Source organism: Peromyscus maniculatus, chromosome 16 (assembly GCF_049852395.1).
Source record: "Peromyscus maniculatus bairdii isolate BWxNUB_F1_BW_parent chromosome 16, HU_Pman_BW_mat_3.1, whole genome shotgun sequence".
Taxonomy (NCBI): Eukaryota; Metazoa; Chordata; class Mammalia; order Rodentia; family Cricetidae; genus Peromyscus; species Peromyscus maniculatus.
This window is the reverse complement of record NC_134867.1, coordinates 68143554-68158357: the sequence shown is the minus strand read 5'-3', so window position 1 is coordinate 68158357 and position 14804 is coordinate 68143554. Positions and strand designations below refer to the sequence as shown.

Genomic DNA, 14804 nt, shown 5'->3' with positions numbered 1-14804 from the left:
CAGTGACTGTACAAGCTCTTAAAGGAATCTTAGACTTAGTAATAGACTTCACCTTAAAACCAGTCTCCTAATCTTCAGCTGTTACTTTTGATACTTCAACAATAACTAAGGTAATATATTAGTTCCCTAGGATTGCCTTAATGTGTTACTACAAACTTGATGTACAGAAATAGTGGGAATTTAATTATTATGCCTCTGGAGGCCAGAAGTAAGGTGTTGGCAGGTAGAATGTCTTGTAAGGGATAATATACTGACTACCTGCTCTTCCCTTAACTTTCAGTGAGTGCTAGCAGTCCTTGGCATTCCTTGCTTAAATCCATGTCAATCCTCTCCTGTCTCTGTTGACAAGGCACTGTGCTATGTTTCTGTGCCCCAGTTTGCCAGTTGTCACAGATATACCACCCCTTAGGTTAGAGCCCGTAATAACACTGTATAGCTTCATTTTCACTTGGTTATATCTACAGAGACACTGTCCCCAATAATGTTATATGAATTGAGTGAAAGTACACTACTCAATGTGGTATCAGTAGTAGCAGACAAGACTAGTGCACCACATTCATTTTTACCACTCTTGAAGGACACTGATTTGAAGGGTTTGAAAAAATACCCTAAAGGGAGGCAGAATGTCTGCCTATTTTAAAGCTATCTGGCTAGTTAGTTTCATGGTAGCAGAAGCCCTTCTTCCATGCACCTTTTTCCATTCTATTTAAGATTAGTCTTGGGAAGCACTTGGTAATTATCTCAAGCTATCCTTTGTTGAAATTGCAAATTGGGTCTTTGGAATATTTTCTTGTTGGTGTTCAACTGACCTGTTTCATGTTGCATCTTCATCCTCTATGGTTTCAGGTGTTTGTTTGGAACATATTATAGAGTAGGATCCAGGGAACTGATGAGTAAAGGGCAAAGATGGGAGGCTTAGTGTCTCTTTCTAAGACTTGGACCCTGTTAATGCTATAACACCTTAAATTTATAGTTAAATACCAAGTTGGCTTTAGTTCATAACAGAGATAAACATTAAAATTCTTACTTATTCTTAGGGGATTTAGATAGCTTCAAAACTTTCAAACTGTGAAACCACTTTGTAGTTAGGAAGTGGGATAGCAGGCATTCCAAACCTTTGAGTTCAATATTTAAGTGTTTTAATCAAATGTCTGATTAATACTTATGTCATTATAACCAGAACACTATATATATATGTGTGTGTGTATATATATGTATGTATGTATATATATATATATATATATATATTTGTCATTTTGTTATGAAAGCTATATGTGATATATACAGTATTCTGTGGAATATACTGTGGTGTGGTGGGTAGGGTCTGGAGGTACATTTGAATTGTGTTAAATTGTTAACACCTGAAGTTGATGTCTGGTTTTAGCCATATTCCTGTTTTATAACTTACAAATCTGCCGTTCTCTTACATATGAACCATTGGTGGGATAAACCTTGGTAATAAAACTGACAGTTCACTTTTAAAAACCTTGTTAACTTAGGAAAGAACCTCCCTGAGTGTATTGATGTAAAATTAAAGCAGTAAATCAAAATGTAATATATACCAAGTGTCAGCATCTTTTCCTGTTTTATTCTTAAAATAATTTCGTTTCTGTTGTTGTGTCTTATTGCATATACAGTGTTGGTAGCTTATGTGACACATCTCTTTATTCCCTTCCTCTTCTTGCCATTTTTTATGAAATTAGTGTTAGGTCATGTTGTTTGATTACTTTAACTTCAAAAGGTTAATTTAGAAACCATATGAAAAGTATATTTCATTTTATAAGAGAAAAAGGCAACTTGAGGCACCTGCTATGCTCTTATTAATATAAATAATATTGAAAACATAACCTGAATCACTTATTTAAATAGTCACATTTAAAACAGCAGGATTTTTATGAAAATAGAATTATGTTAGTAAAATATCATATTTTCAAATATGCTTAAAATATTTTGGGAATCTCTCTTAATCATTTGGTTAAAGGAGGCTAACAGAATCATGCTCTCTGATTGTGAGAGGGTGTGAGTGCTGAGAGCTTAGTCTAAGCATATTCAAGTGTCAGCTTTCTCTGCCCCAGTGCTTCAGAGTGCCGTTTCTACTTGTGTTGCTGTCTCTCCACTGAGGTTTTTGAAGATAGGATTCTAAGCTGTAACTTTCCCACACATTATTTCCTTACTACTGATTATAAGGACCTTTAAATGTTCTTTGATTCTCAATTCATTTGGGACAGAAGCAGCAGGCTTAGGGCCTGTGTCTACAGTCAGGGATAGTGCTGTCTTTATGTTATTGAATGGGTCAGTCAGTTGAAGATAGCAGGTACCAATACAGTCTCATGAGCCAATAGGAAGGTCCTGCATTGACAGCCAGCATGTCAAGTGTCTTCTGGTTCCATGCTCTCCCAGTAGCTCTCAAGCTCTACTATCTCAAACATGCCACAAGGCTTCTAGTCTCTATTTCATTGTCTTCAAACAAAGACAAGTTGATGTGTTATCACAAGCTTTGAGAATTTCTTGTACCATTTCTTCTTGGCTTTAAGATAGACAGTGTTCTTCAAGAAGTGCATAATTTTTTGAAAGAACTTAAGCTGAATTTTGGGGATTAAATGGTTTTTTCATAACTCATCTGTGATACTCTATTATTGGGATGAGGTAGTGTCTAACTAAGGGTTTCTTGTTGTTATGATGAAACACAACCAAAAGCAACTTGGGAGAAAGTGTTTTTTGCTTACACTTCCAGGTAATAGGCCATCATTGAGGAAAATCAGAAACTCAGATAGTTCAGGCACCTGGAGGCAGGAGCTAATGCAGAGGCCATGTAGTGCCGCTTATTGGCTTGCTTCTCATGGCTTGTTCAGCCTGTTTTCTTATAGCACCCAGAACCAACCAGCCACCCACAATGGGGTGAGCTCTCACCACTAATTAAGAAAATGCCCTACTACAGCCAGATCTTATGGGGACAGTTTCTCAGGTTCTATTCTCTCAGATGACTATAGTTTATGTCAAGTTGACATAAAAGTTGCCAGCACAGGTAGGATGGTGATCGTGATAGTAAAGAACTCGCTGGTGCTGAGATACTGAGTAAAACGGACATCTGTTGTTTTTTTAAAAAATATTTATATGAACTAAGAATTTTATATGAGAGTTTTAACTCTCTAGGATTTTCTTGGTACATATTTCTTACAGTATTGTTACCTTATGTATCTTCTCCCTCTGTGGTACACAATAACTTGTAACATGGAAGGACTTCCACATACTGAATAGCTTTTATGCTTCAGAGGAAAGAGATGAAAAGGGGGGTTGCTGATTCCATGATACACATATATTTCACAACGGCTTCTCATTCAGAAGTAACTGTAACAATAAGTTGATTAGAATAGCAGATGATGTTGAATAATTGTCCATAGGGTATTTTGATCACATGTAAACTAAGTATATATAAATGAAATTTCATGGTATTTATAATTTACAAACAATTCAACTGAAATGAAAAAGGTATATACATATTATGTATGCAAAAATGAAGAATTAGAAACTGATAAATCTAGATGAATAACATTTGGATGTGCACTCTATTTTTGCATTTTTCTATAGCTTTGACTTTTTTTTTTTTTTTTTTTTTTTTTGGTTTTTCGAGACAGGGTTTCTCTGCGTAGCTTTGCGCCTTTCCTGGAGCTCACTTGGTAGCCCAGGCTGGCCTTGAACTCACAGAGATCCGCCTGGCTCTGCCTCCCAAGTGCTGGGATTAAAGGCGTGCGCCACCACCACCCGGCAGCTTTGACATTTTTACATTAAAAATGGGAATATAGATTATACTATACCCTAGAGACCTCATTTTCTTTTAAATTTTGGTAAGTAATTTTCTATGACCTCAAGTGGTATGTTAAATACACTTTTTTTTGTTTGTTTGTTTGTTTTTCGAGACAGGTTTCTCTGGGTAGCTTTGCACCTTTCCTAGAACTCACTTGGTAGCCCAGGCAGGCCTCAAACTCACAGAGATCCACCTGGCTCTGCCTTCTGAGTGCTGGGATTAAAGGTGTACGCCACCACCGCCCGGCCTAAATACACTTTTAATAATGGATTTGAAACTATTTAAACATTAAATCATTAGTAAAGAAATGTATTTTAGCAGAACATGGTGACATATTCTTGTAATCTCAGCAAGAGAATTGTGCATTCAAGTCCACCTTGGGCTATATAGTTAGATTGGGGGTGGAGGGGAAGCCAATAAGTAGTAATAGTGGTGTATTCTTTCTTTTCTTTATGGATTTGCCAATTCAAAAGTCATCAGGTAAAGAATTTCCAGCAGTTATGGATGGTATTTTAGGCAGGAAGGTAGCTTTTAGCCAAGTACACACACAAAAAAGGTTCTCTGTAGTGAAGACACCGTCAACTCTTCCTGAGTTGAGTTGTAGCATTATAAGTCCTACTTGTCTGTAGCTTTATTTTTGGGTAGTTTTATATCAGCTAAATGTGTGCTTTATGTGTCAGTTAATAGTTAATAAGTAATATTTTATAATTTTTCCTTATTGGGTAAATCTTGTAGAAAAGATATGTAGTTGTACTGATTTCCTGATTGATTGATTGAATTATTATTAATACCATTATAATTATATTTAATCTCTGTAGACCCGAGTATATAAATTGCTCCAGAACCAAATCCAGCAGCAGACTTGGACTGATGAGGGAACGCCATCCATGCGAGAGCTTCGGTCAGCCTTGCTGGAATTTGCCTGTGCCCACAGACTAGAGAACTGTACCACTGTGGCCACACAGCTTTTTGACAATTGGATGTCATCAAATGGAACTCAGAGGTGAAGTGCACATCTACTCGAATGGGTCTTCCCATTCATTATTTCTTAAAAAAGGGAGGAATGATAGTCCACTGTATGCACATGCCATATTTAATACATTTTTCTCATGAAATTTGAATTGCTTCTACTTCTTGACATTGTAAATATTACTGCTGTGAATTTGAGCATACAATTATCTTTTGCAAATCTGATTTAAATTCTTTTGGTATATATCCAAAAGTGGTATTGCTGGATCATAGAAAATTTATCATTTGTTTTGTTTTACCATATGCATATATATGTGTTTGTGTGAGTACCCATGTGTAGGGAGGCCAGAAAACAATCTCCAGTGTCAAATGCTCAGAAACGCTGTTTTTTGAGATAGTGGCTTCCATTGGCCTGGAGCCCACTGAATAATCTAGATTGGCTGGCTAGAGAGCCCCTGGATCTGCCTGTTTCTGTCTCCTGAATGTTGGGATTTCAAGTATATACTAACCCTTTGGCTTTGTTATGTGGGTTCTAGAGATCAGACTCAAGTATTTAATTGCTTGCTTGGCAAGCACTGTATTGATTGAACTATTATCCCTAGCATTCCATTTTTAATATTTAAGGACTTTCATGATATCATGTTTCCCTTAGTAATTGTGAGATTTTATGTTTCCACCAACAGAGTATAAACATTCCAGTTTTTTTACAACCTTGCTAACACGTTTTCTGGTTTTGTTTGGTGGGTTTGGTTTTGAGATGGGGTCTCACTGTGTAGCCCTGGTTGGCCTACCTCTGCTTCCTGAGTACTGACATTAAAATGAGCACTTCCATATATGGCTTAGTGTTTTGCTTTGTTTTGTTTGTATTTAAAACTTTTCCCCCCTGTGGTGCTGAGGATCTAACTCATGGTCTAACACTTGCTAGACAAATGCTCTATCACTGATCTGTACCCACCTGTCTCCATCTCCCCAGCACTGGAATCACAAGTACATGCCCCATACCCAGTTCTATTATACACTTGGGTGCTAGTTACTGAGCTCAGGTTCTCTTGCTTGTGTGGCAAGTACTTTAAATGATGGAGCTATCTCCACAACCCCAATTTTCTGAGGTTTTGATAACAGATATTTCTCAGAGTATGATAGATGTCTCCTTTAATTTAGAAGTGAAATGACTGGTGGGGTGATCAGTTAGGAGAAATGCTCTGGAATGTGATTAATTCTTTCCAGGTTCCTTATTGAAAATTTTGGAGCAGTGATTAAAATATCATTTGGAAAGTTGAGACAGGGAATTTGAATAAGGTTCTGAAATCTTTCCTATCTCTGAGATCTTAGTAAAAGCAGTTGGCTATGTTTCATCCCTTTCTTAGACCCTGCCTCCAAACATGCATTTACTGTTTTATTTATACCATGAAGCTTAGCACACTGTATTATAATGCATATAGTTATTGTGTATACTTTGGGATAGCCCATGAACTCCTACAGAGAAAGAGGTGTGTCTCATTCCTTCCTCTATCCCTCCCCGGTATGCAAGCATGTGTCTTCTCAGTAAATAATTATTATTTTAAATTCAACTTATGTTCTTTAAAGTCATAACTGTAGGAAAGTAGCAATCATTAAATTAACTTCTTATTTCTCTAAACTGTATGAAGATTTACAATTATTATTTAACCTGAACCTAGAAACACAACCAGTCAACTCCTTGCCTTTGTAATCAGATGTTTCTCCTTGTTATTCTCATGTTTCACTATCTCTTTTGTAGCCTGCCTACTGATGTCATGATCACTGTGTTCAAAGTTGGAGCAAGAACCGAGAAAGGCTGGTCATTCCTCTTAAGCATGTATTCATCCATGGACTGTGAAGCAGAAAAGAATAAAATACTTGAAGCTCTTGCCAGCTCAGAGGATGTGCAGAAACTTTACTGGTATGGAACCATTCAAAGGACATGATACAAAGAAACCAAAATAAAAGCACATTGCTCTTTAGGACAGGAGCCCATTTTCTCTTGAGTTCTCACTTCTTCTTTGACCTGACTTGGACAGAGTTGTGAGGAGTTTGCATGAACTAGACTTCATCTTGGTGAAAGAACCTTAACAGATGGTGCAGAATACACTTTGTTTAAGAGACTTGGAGATATTAATACCCATAACCTTATCTGTGTCCTGCTGGGAAATGTTGTCCTCCCTTGGCATGATGTGCTAAACATGCTGGTACTATATATTAATCTGTTCATGCTGTCACTTTGAGAATGTAAACACTTCAGAAAAAGAGAACTATAGAAGTATATATATTCTATCTTCCCATGAATTTATTGCTCATAGTTCTTCTTAATGTCTAACTATCTAGCCTAGAAATAGGAGCTTCATGTGGGTAAAAGAAAGACAGTAAGAACTGGCAGAGAGAACAGGAAGAGGCAGAGTTAAAGGCCATATCCAAAGGGAATTTAAAGGTACATGCACTTTAGGACATAGACACTGAAAGCCATACCAGGGATAGAGGGAACATCTTAGCTTCATTGCTTCTCTTACATAAGTTCATTCAGCTAAATCCTAACAGTGTCCCAGAAACATCCCTGACCCCTGCCTAGACCTACTTTTTAAATTATATTCTGTAAATAAGCATTATCTTTAAAGCAAAGGCTAGCCTCTGACCTATAAACTCCCATTATAAATATACAGACAGCACCTGAGCATAGAGAGTAAAATGAAAATATTTCTTAGGCCTCTTCACTTTGTACTATTTTTCTTTGTCTTTTAGTAGTATCAGCTAAATCTCTGTGTTTACATGCAGAAATATATTCAGGCTAAGTATTCCTGACCTGAAAAACCAGAAAATGTACTAGTTTCCAAAATTGTAGTAAGTTGCAGAAGTTTTTCTTGATATATCATAAGTCATTATGTAATAACATGAATATGTGTATCATGATGAGTCAAATAATTGACAGGTTTTAACTTGTGTACTAATCTTAGCCTAATCCAACCTGATTTATCTTGAATTAATAGAGTTTATATTGGAACCCAGTGCCAATACTAGTTTGGTCATCACTTCAAAAACAATTATTTTGAAGGCTAAATCTGTTTTCTTCTTCAGGTTAATGAAAAGTAGCCTTGATGGTGATATCATCCGAACACAGAAGTTGTCGCTTATCATCAGAACAGTGGGCAGACACTTTCCTGGACACTTGCTGGCATGGGATTTTGTTAAAGAAAACTGGAATAAGCTTGTACATAAGTAAGTTTCCTGGAGAATGACTGAATCTCATATCCTCAGGCAGTGCATTTGCAAAAGGCTCCCTGGGTAATGATTTGTCCTAAGTGCGGGAGCACCTTTTTTTTTTTTTTTTTTTTTTTTTTAAAGAATCAAATCTTTTTAAAAATTTATTTATTTTTATTTTATGTGCATTGGTGTTTTGCCTGCATATATGTCTGTGTGAGGAGTGTCAGAACTTGGAGTTATAGACAGTTATGAGCTACCATGTGGTTGCTGGGAATTGAACCCAGGTCCTCTGGAAGAGCAGTCAGTGCTCTTAACCATCTCTCCAGCCCTAGGGAAACACTTGTTTGTTTGTTTGTTTGTTTGTTTGTTTGTTTGTTTGTTTGTTTGTTTTTCGAGACAGGGTTTCTCTGTGTAGTTTTGGTGCCCATCCTAGATCTCATTCTGTAGACCAGGCTGGCCTCAAACTCACTCCCCGGTGCTGGGATTAAAGGAGTGTGCCACCACCGCCTGGCGGGAAACACTTCTTAAGCAGCATTGCACTTATTATATTTAAAAGCATTGCACTTGCACTTAGCTATGGTGTCTATTTAAACACTGATCAAGGCCAGGTACACCTGATAAGTTAGGCATCCTAGCATAGCCATGGACTATTTCAGAATAGTTGCTTAGTTATATGTGTTAGAAGTATTTCTTGGGGCTGGAGAGATGGCTCAGAGGTTAAGAGCACTGACTGCTCTTCCAGAGGTCCTGAGTTCAATTCCCAACAACCACATGGTGGCTCACAACCATCTATAACGAGATCTGGTGCCCTCTTCTGGCCTGAAGTCATGCATGCTGTATACACAATAAATAAATAAATCTTAAAAAAAAAAAAAAAAAAAAGTATTTCTTGATTGCTAAATTATCAGTTAAGGAATCACAGTCAGCTAGGGAGCACATGTAGGTGTTTTCTTCTTCTCTTAAACCAATAATGATTTTTCTGGGTATAGATGATTTTTGAGAACCAGATTAAAATTCTTTCTGAATACCCCTAGACCTCACCTCCTTTCCTGCCCAGTGACAATAAGTATGTAAAGATGCCCCAACTTCTAGGCTGCATTTCCAAGAGGAAAACCCCACTCTGTCTTTATGTTAAAGCATTTCCTTCATGCTCTAGAACGGTGCTTTGGTTGTCAGCAGCTGCTTCATTTTTTTCTCTTAATATTTGTGTTTCTTCAGGTTCCATCTGGGCTCTTATACTATACAAAGTATTGTTGCTGGATCAACTCACTTGTTTTCAACGAAGGCACATTTGTCTGAGGTTGGTTTACAAAACGTTAGCAGAGAAACTGCATGCCTCTCCCCTGAGGCTGCTCTGTTTAAGTGCAATGGAGTCTCTTCATGCTAATTTCAGTCCGTTCTGTCTTTTTTCATCAATGTTAATGGTTCTGCATGGAGATTATTGTTGAACAATTGCATATATAGCCAGGAGCTGAAGTTCTGGTGCCATTCTCAGCTCTGTTTGCTGTCTCATCAATACAAATAGTTTAAGCTGTAATGAAATTATTTTGAGGAATTCCATTCAAAATGTGAATTTATTTATTAAGCCTAATTTTAGATTGATTCATTTTTCTTCAGAGTTCTTTTTTTTTCTATTTTAAGAAATAATAAGGAAAGAAGAAAGTTTGAAGTGAAGAAAAGTTTGGTTTTGTTTTTAAAATCACTTCAGTGTGATATTATCACACTTGATTGATGCAAATACTTTGGCTGTCAAAGTATAGGTCTGCTATTTCCAAGGTGTCAGACCTTGGAACCACCATCACAGGGTTAAAACTTATTTCAGAAGGCTGATCAGGGAGCCTTAACCTTTCCTTGTTTAAAATGCTTCTCTGTGGAACTTGCAGGTCCAGGCATTCTTTGAAAATCAGTCAGAGGCAACCTTGCAGCTTCGGTGTGTCCAAGAGGCTTTGGAAGTTATTCAGCTGAATATCCAGTGGATGTCGAGGAATCTAAAAACTCTGACCTTGTGGCTGTAGCACTCACAGCTGACCTTCCGGTGCCCACGGCTCTGCTGCTTTTGCAAAAGTTGAAGTGAAGGCAGGCCTGCTACTGAATTGTTTGCACTGTTAGGAATTCTAGTTAGCTCAGGGCCCAATTATGTTTTTCATGTCTTTTCTGAAATGTCTTTAGGCAGTAAGTAGTTATTTATTACAAAATTATATTCACCTGTATACCAACCATCTACAAAAACAATGCATAATTTTTCTTTAGACACACACAAAAAAGTCATATTTGAAATTCTGTTCTGTTCATTAGTGTCCAGAGAGTTGCTAACATAGTGCAACCAAGGAAAGTCTGCTGTAAGAACCATCATATCTGAGGGTTGCTGATTGGCCAGTTGTTTGTTGCTCCTTGTTGACAGATGCACTTGGAGTGTGATAGCATGGAAGAGTCCAGTGACAAAGGCCTGGAAGATGCAGCTATGGACAGCTGACCTCAGGTGGGCAGGTCTGCCCTGATTGAGGGTTCTTTAAAAGGTTTATATCTTTATTATAATTTTCCCTGCAGAATAATCAGGATCTAAAGAGTTTTTCTTGTTTCTGTTGAACAGATGAACAAACAGGCCTCAAATTTCAGTTTTCCAAATATTTAACACTTTCTGCTTCATCTTTATTCTGAATTGAGTTAATGTTAATTATTTTATCCATGAATTCCAGTACCCCCCAACTCTATACACTTGGTTAGTCCTGCTTAGGTAGATTTTCTGCTGTATAGGAGTATTTCTTTGCTTTGGCAAGCTTTCTGTTAAGCACTGGTATTTTTGTCATTACTTTCCCACCAAGAATGTAATTTGTTTAAGTTGCCTTTTGACCTAACAAATCATACCCTTTACTGTGTGAATCGTACCCATGTGTGTGCTTTTGCTTTATGTTACAGTGTGTATTAGAAGCATTTCTCAAGAAATTAAAGCTTTTTATTTTGAAGTTCACCATAGTACCTTAAAGGGACAATGAGAATGTGGAAAAGGAATAAGTTGAAAATATGGTGGACTATGAATTCTTTTTTCACTGTTAAAAACAGTGCTTTTGTTTAGTTGAAAAAAAAAACTGTAGCTTTGTTTTATTTTATTATGGTCAAACTAACATTAAACAGAGCGGCCAAGGCTCAAGCAAAGGAAAAGGGAGGGAGGGTATCCAGAGCAGAATGCGGGCGTTTTCACTCCTTCTGAAGGAGAAATACTGTACTTGAATTTTTTTGAGCTATGCAGACTTATTCCTAGATTGTTGTGTTTCTTTGATTCTTAGGAGAGAAGTTTTCTTCTTAATAACTCATGAGAATTCTATATTTTGTTTGAAAACGGTCCGTGTACATAAAAAAGAATTACTCATTTGTGAACACTGAAATCACTCCACAGAGTCAGACCATAGAAAGGCCACTTTTTTTTTTGGCTGTTGTAAAGTTAGAATATGTGGAGCTGTATACAAAGTTATAGTTTATTTTATGAAAATATTTTTATATAACAAAATTTTAATGGCTGACAAGCTGAAAATAGCCTGCTTTAAATCTAATGTTTGCTCCCAATTTAGTCTTTTCTAAACATTTTTGTGTTTTTGAGTAGAAAATGTTATTCCTGAGAATCACAGAATCATCTTGATATCTTTGTGAAATAGTTAATTGTAGATCTTTATTTCCTTTGTGCTTTTGGTAAATGAATGATAGTTTAGTTGATACTGAAGGTTGTGGGGGTTGTATTTTTAGAGTGAAGGGAAAATACTCTGGTGGGTTTTAGTTGCCTTTTTTTTTCTTTTACCATGTTGTATTACTAAATTCTACTTTGATACAGAATTTAACTTTTGCTACTTCTCAAGATCAGTTCAATCTTGAGATTTATCTGCCCATCTTGGCATTGATCCTAAAGTCTATGTAACTCTGCATATGGCAAATCTTGTCTTAACACTTTTTTTCCATGTATGAGTGTGAATGTATGTGGTGTGTGATGTTGTAAAATAAAGCCTTTTGAGGATATGTGCTTTAAAAAAGGTAATTCTTGATTCACTTCTATCAGAAGCTGTTCATTCCCAGGATTCTGGAGCCATAATATTTTCAGTCTTACCTATAATCTTCATCTCAATAGTTTTTAACTTTGATAGGCCTCCTCTTAATTTCCCCACAAAATCCTGTGAGTTTTCATGTTTTGTTAGCCCATTATGTGCAGACTCTTATAGCTAACTCAAAGTCAAGAATATAAAGCTGAGAGGAGAGGTAGCATTTATAGTCTGATAGTATATTGGTAGCGTTCAGATTTTCCTCCTCTGAAATTTACATTGCAATCTGTACTTCTAGGAAGGAAAATTGAGGCACGGGCCAGCTTGTGCTCTAGGTATAAGCACACAGATATCCGACATCATTGGGTAGTGATTGAATGAACATTCTGCTCAACACAGAGAAAGGGTATACTTGAATATAATGTGAAAGATACATCTTGATTATTAGGAAAAATTGAATTGGAAATCTAGATTTGTGGGGAAAAAATTGATTTGGAGATCTGAAAGTTAGGAATTGGAGGAGATAAGTTTACTCTGTTAATATGGAGTTAGCTATAATAAAAAGTAGTGGCAGTTTCTCCCCAGAAACTTGTGCCTTCTGTCTCATTTTGTCTTTAAAAATGAAATTGTGTTTGTCAGTGTTCAGTGTTTACAAACTTTCTTGCTATCACAGGTTCTGCTTAACTGGTTTTCTTTGCCACATGTGTTTTCATTTTATGAGACTTTAGCCACCATTAGAACAAAAGCTTCCAGAAGAGTCCTGGGTATAAAAAACAAATCCAGCTGCATCAGGTTTACTGGGTACCAAACAATTCTTTCTTATTATTGGGAAGCAAGAAATTAACATTAACTCTTGTATTTGTTGCATGATTGATAGCCTGTTGTTGAATTGGATTTTAAAGGTGCTTACTTAATCTAAAGCACCTGGAATGGTAATCTTCAGCCAGACTGCTGAGCACTTATATAAGACCGTGTGTTTGAGGGTTTCAGGGATGGCACAGTACCTCTCAGGTGCACTGTTGCTGAGGACTGCAGTCCCAGGTTGAGTTCACAGATAAGAGTGGGTTGGTTTATATTGGCCTCTTAAGAATTGGGGTCATAGGTGTAATGTAGTCCCCCCCACCCTTGCCTTACTTTTATTTATACAGAATGAATGCTCTGCTTTGGGAATGTTCTGTCTTTTTTCATTTATAGTTCTTGAAACTGGTTTTGTGTTCTTTTATTTTGTTCTTAAATCTCTGAAATATCAAAGAAGTACAAAGTGAAAAATGGAGGTCTCAAAAAAATGACAAATCTAGCCGGGCGGTGGTGGCGCACGCCTTTAATCCCAGCACTCGGGAGGCAGAGCCAGGTGGATCTCTGTGAGTTCGAGGCCAGCCTGGGCTACCAAGTGAGTTCCAGGAAAGGCGCAAAGCTACACAGAGAAACCCTGTCTCAAAAAACCAAAAAAAAAAATGACAAATCTACTCTTTTCCCCATCCCTTACTGCCTGGTTGGGCAATAATTAGCAGAGTAAGTGCTTGATTTTTAGAGAGTTTGTGGGAGCTTGGAGGGGGGGGGGAGTGATATATACTTTTGAAACATACACATGTATTTTTATGTTTTTATTTTACAAATTTTGTCCTGGTAAAGAGTGAAATACTGCTCTCTGATAATCTCTCCTCTTCCCATGTTGCCTACTCTAGGTAACAGCTATAGAGTAATTTGGTTTTAATTTTTGAAAGGATGTGGTGGGTTTCAAAAAGGAGCAAGGTAACTTCTTTTAAAAGTGTGTAGAAGGAGCAAGGTAACTTCTTTTAAAAGTGTGTAGAAATAATTTTGCTGTTATTTGGGACTTAATGCTGCCCTCCTTACATTCTTGTGGACATAACCATACAAGTCCACATGGATGCATTGGCAATAACAGAATAGTAATAGTGCCTACTGTTTTGTTCTAGTCTTAGGAACTTAGGCTCCCTCTCATCCTTTCAAGCACATTTATAAATGCAATTCTACTTTTTATATATTTCGCTTAGACTTGTTTCTTTGCATAGATAACTTAATTACCATTATGACTGAGTATGACAGAGTTTTCCCTTTTCCTTGTTCCCTTTAAGGCAATAATTAATTGTTCTGTTAGGGAGAGTTTGGAAGAGAGTACTTGACATGACTTTTTATTACTAATTTTGTTTGGTCCTATGCCCTTGAAATGCATGTGAAAATACTTGATGAAATGTGGAAGACCAAATGTAAACAGTCACATTTTATCACCTCTTATTGCTTGTTGGCAATAGCCAATAGAATGCGTATGAGTGGAGTGTGGGGGTGCAGGGATGTGTACCTAATGCCTGTATGTATGTCCTTACTACTGTATTGTATTAATTCACTGGATGCTCAGAGTGGAAGGTACCAGTGGAGTTCAGATGTATAACAGTGCCTCTTTTCCTTTCTTTTATTGTCTGGGGTGCAATACTTGTCAAAGTAGTGTGAGTTTTTTGAAAGTTGGATTTGGGTTTTGGGTGGTGATTGTTTGGTTGGTTGGTTTTTGCTAATCTGGAAAAGTAGTTTTGGGGTAAAAGTATATACTTTTTAAGTGTATAAACATGCTTTGCTGCATTTTACTTCCTTGCTTTGCCTGTCCTTTCCATGGATTTACGAGGAAAGTTGGGGATCCCTCTAAGAGGTTTCTTCCTTCCCTTACATTGGACATGCAGTGAGTGTCAAGTAGCACAGGCAGCTGTGGAGGTGGGGCTGACGTACGCCTTCACTCTGCTTTTGATATGTGCTTTTGTTCATTGGTCACTGCATTCCAT

The 14804-nt window shown here is 37.1% G+C and overlaps 1 protein-coding gene across 2 annotated transcripts in view; it reads left to right on the top strand.

Moving 5' to 3' along the window:
- Positions 1-12600, top strand: part of Lnpep (leucyl and cystinyl aminopeptidase) — a 98952-nt gene extending 86352 nt beyond the window's left edge. For both annotated transcript variants that reach the window (XM_006975937.4, XM_006975936.4), the window contains exons 14-18: positions 4624-4808; positions 6534-6695; positions 7862-8002; positions 9206-9287; positions 9871-12600. In XM_006975937.4, the coding sequence (XP_006975999.1) occupies positions 4624-4808; positions 6534-6695; positions 7862-8002; positions 9206-9287; positions 9871-10002 (702 nt within the window). In that variant the 3' untranslated portion in view covers positions 10003-12600. The remainder of the gene's footprint in view (positions 1-4623; positions 4809-6533; positions 6696-7861; positions 8003-9205; positions 9288-9870) is intronic.
- The last annotated feature ends 2204 nt before the right edge of the window (positions 12601-14804 follow it).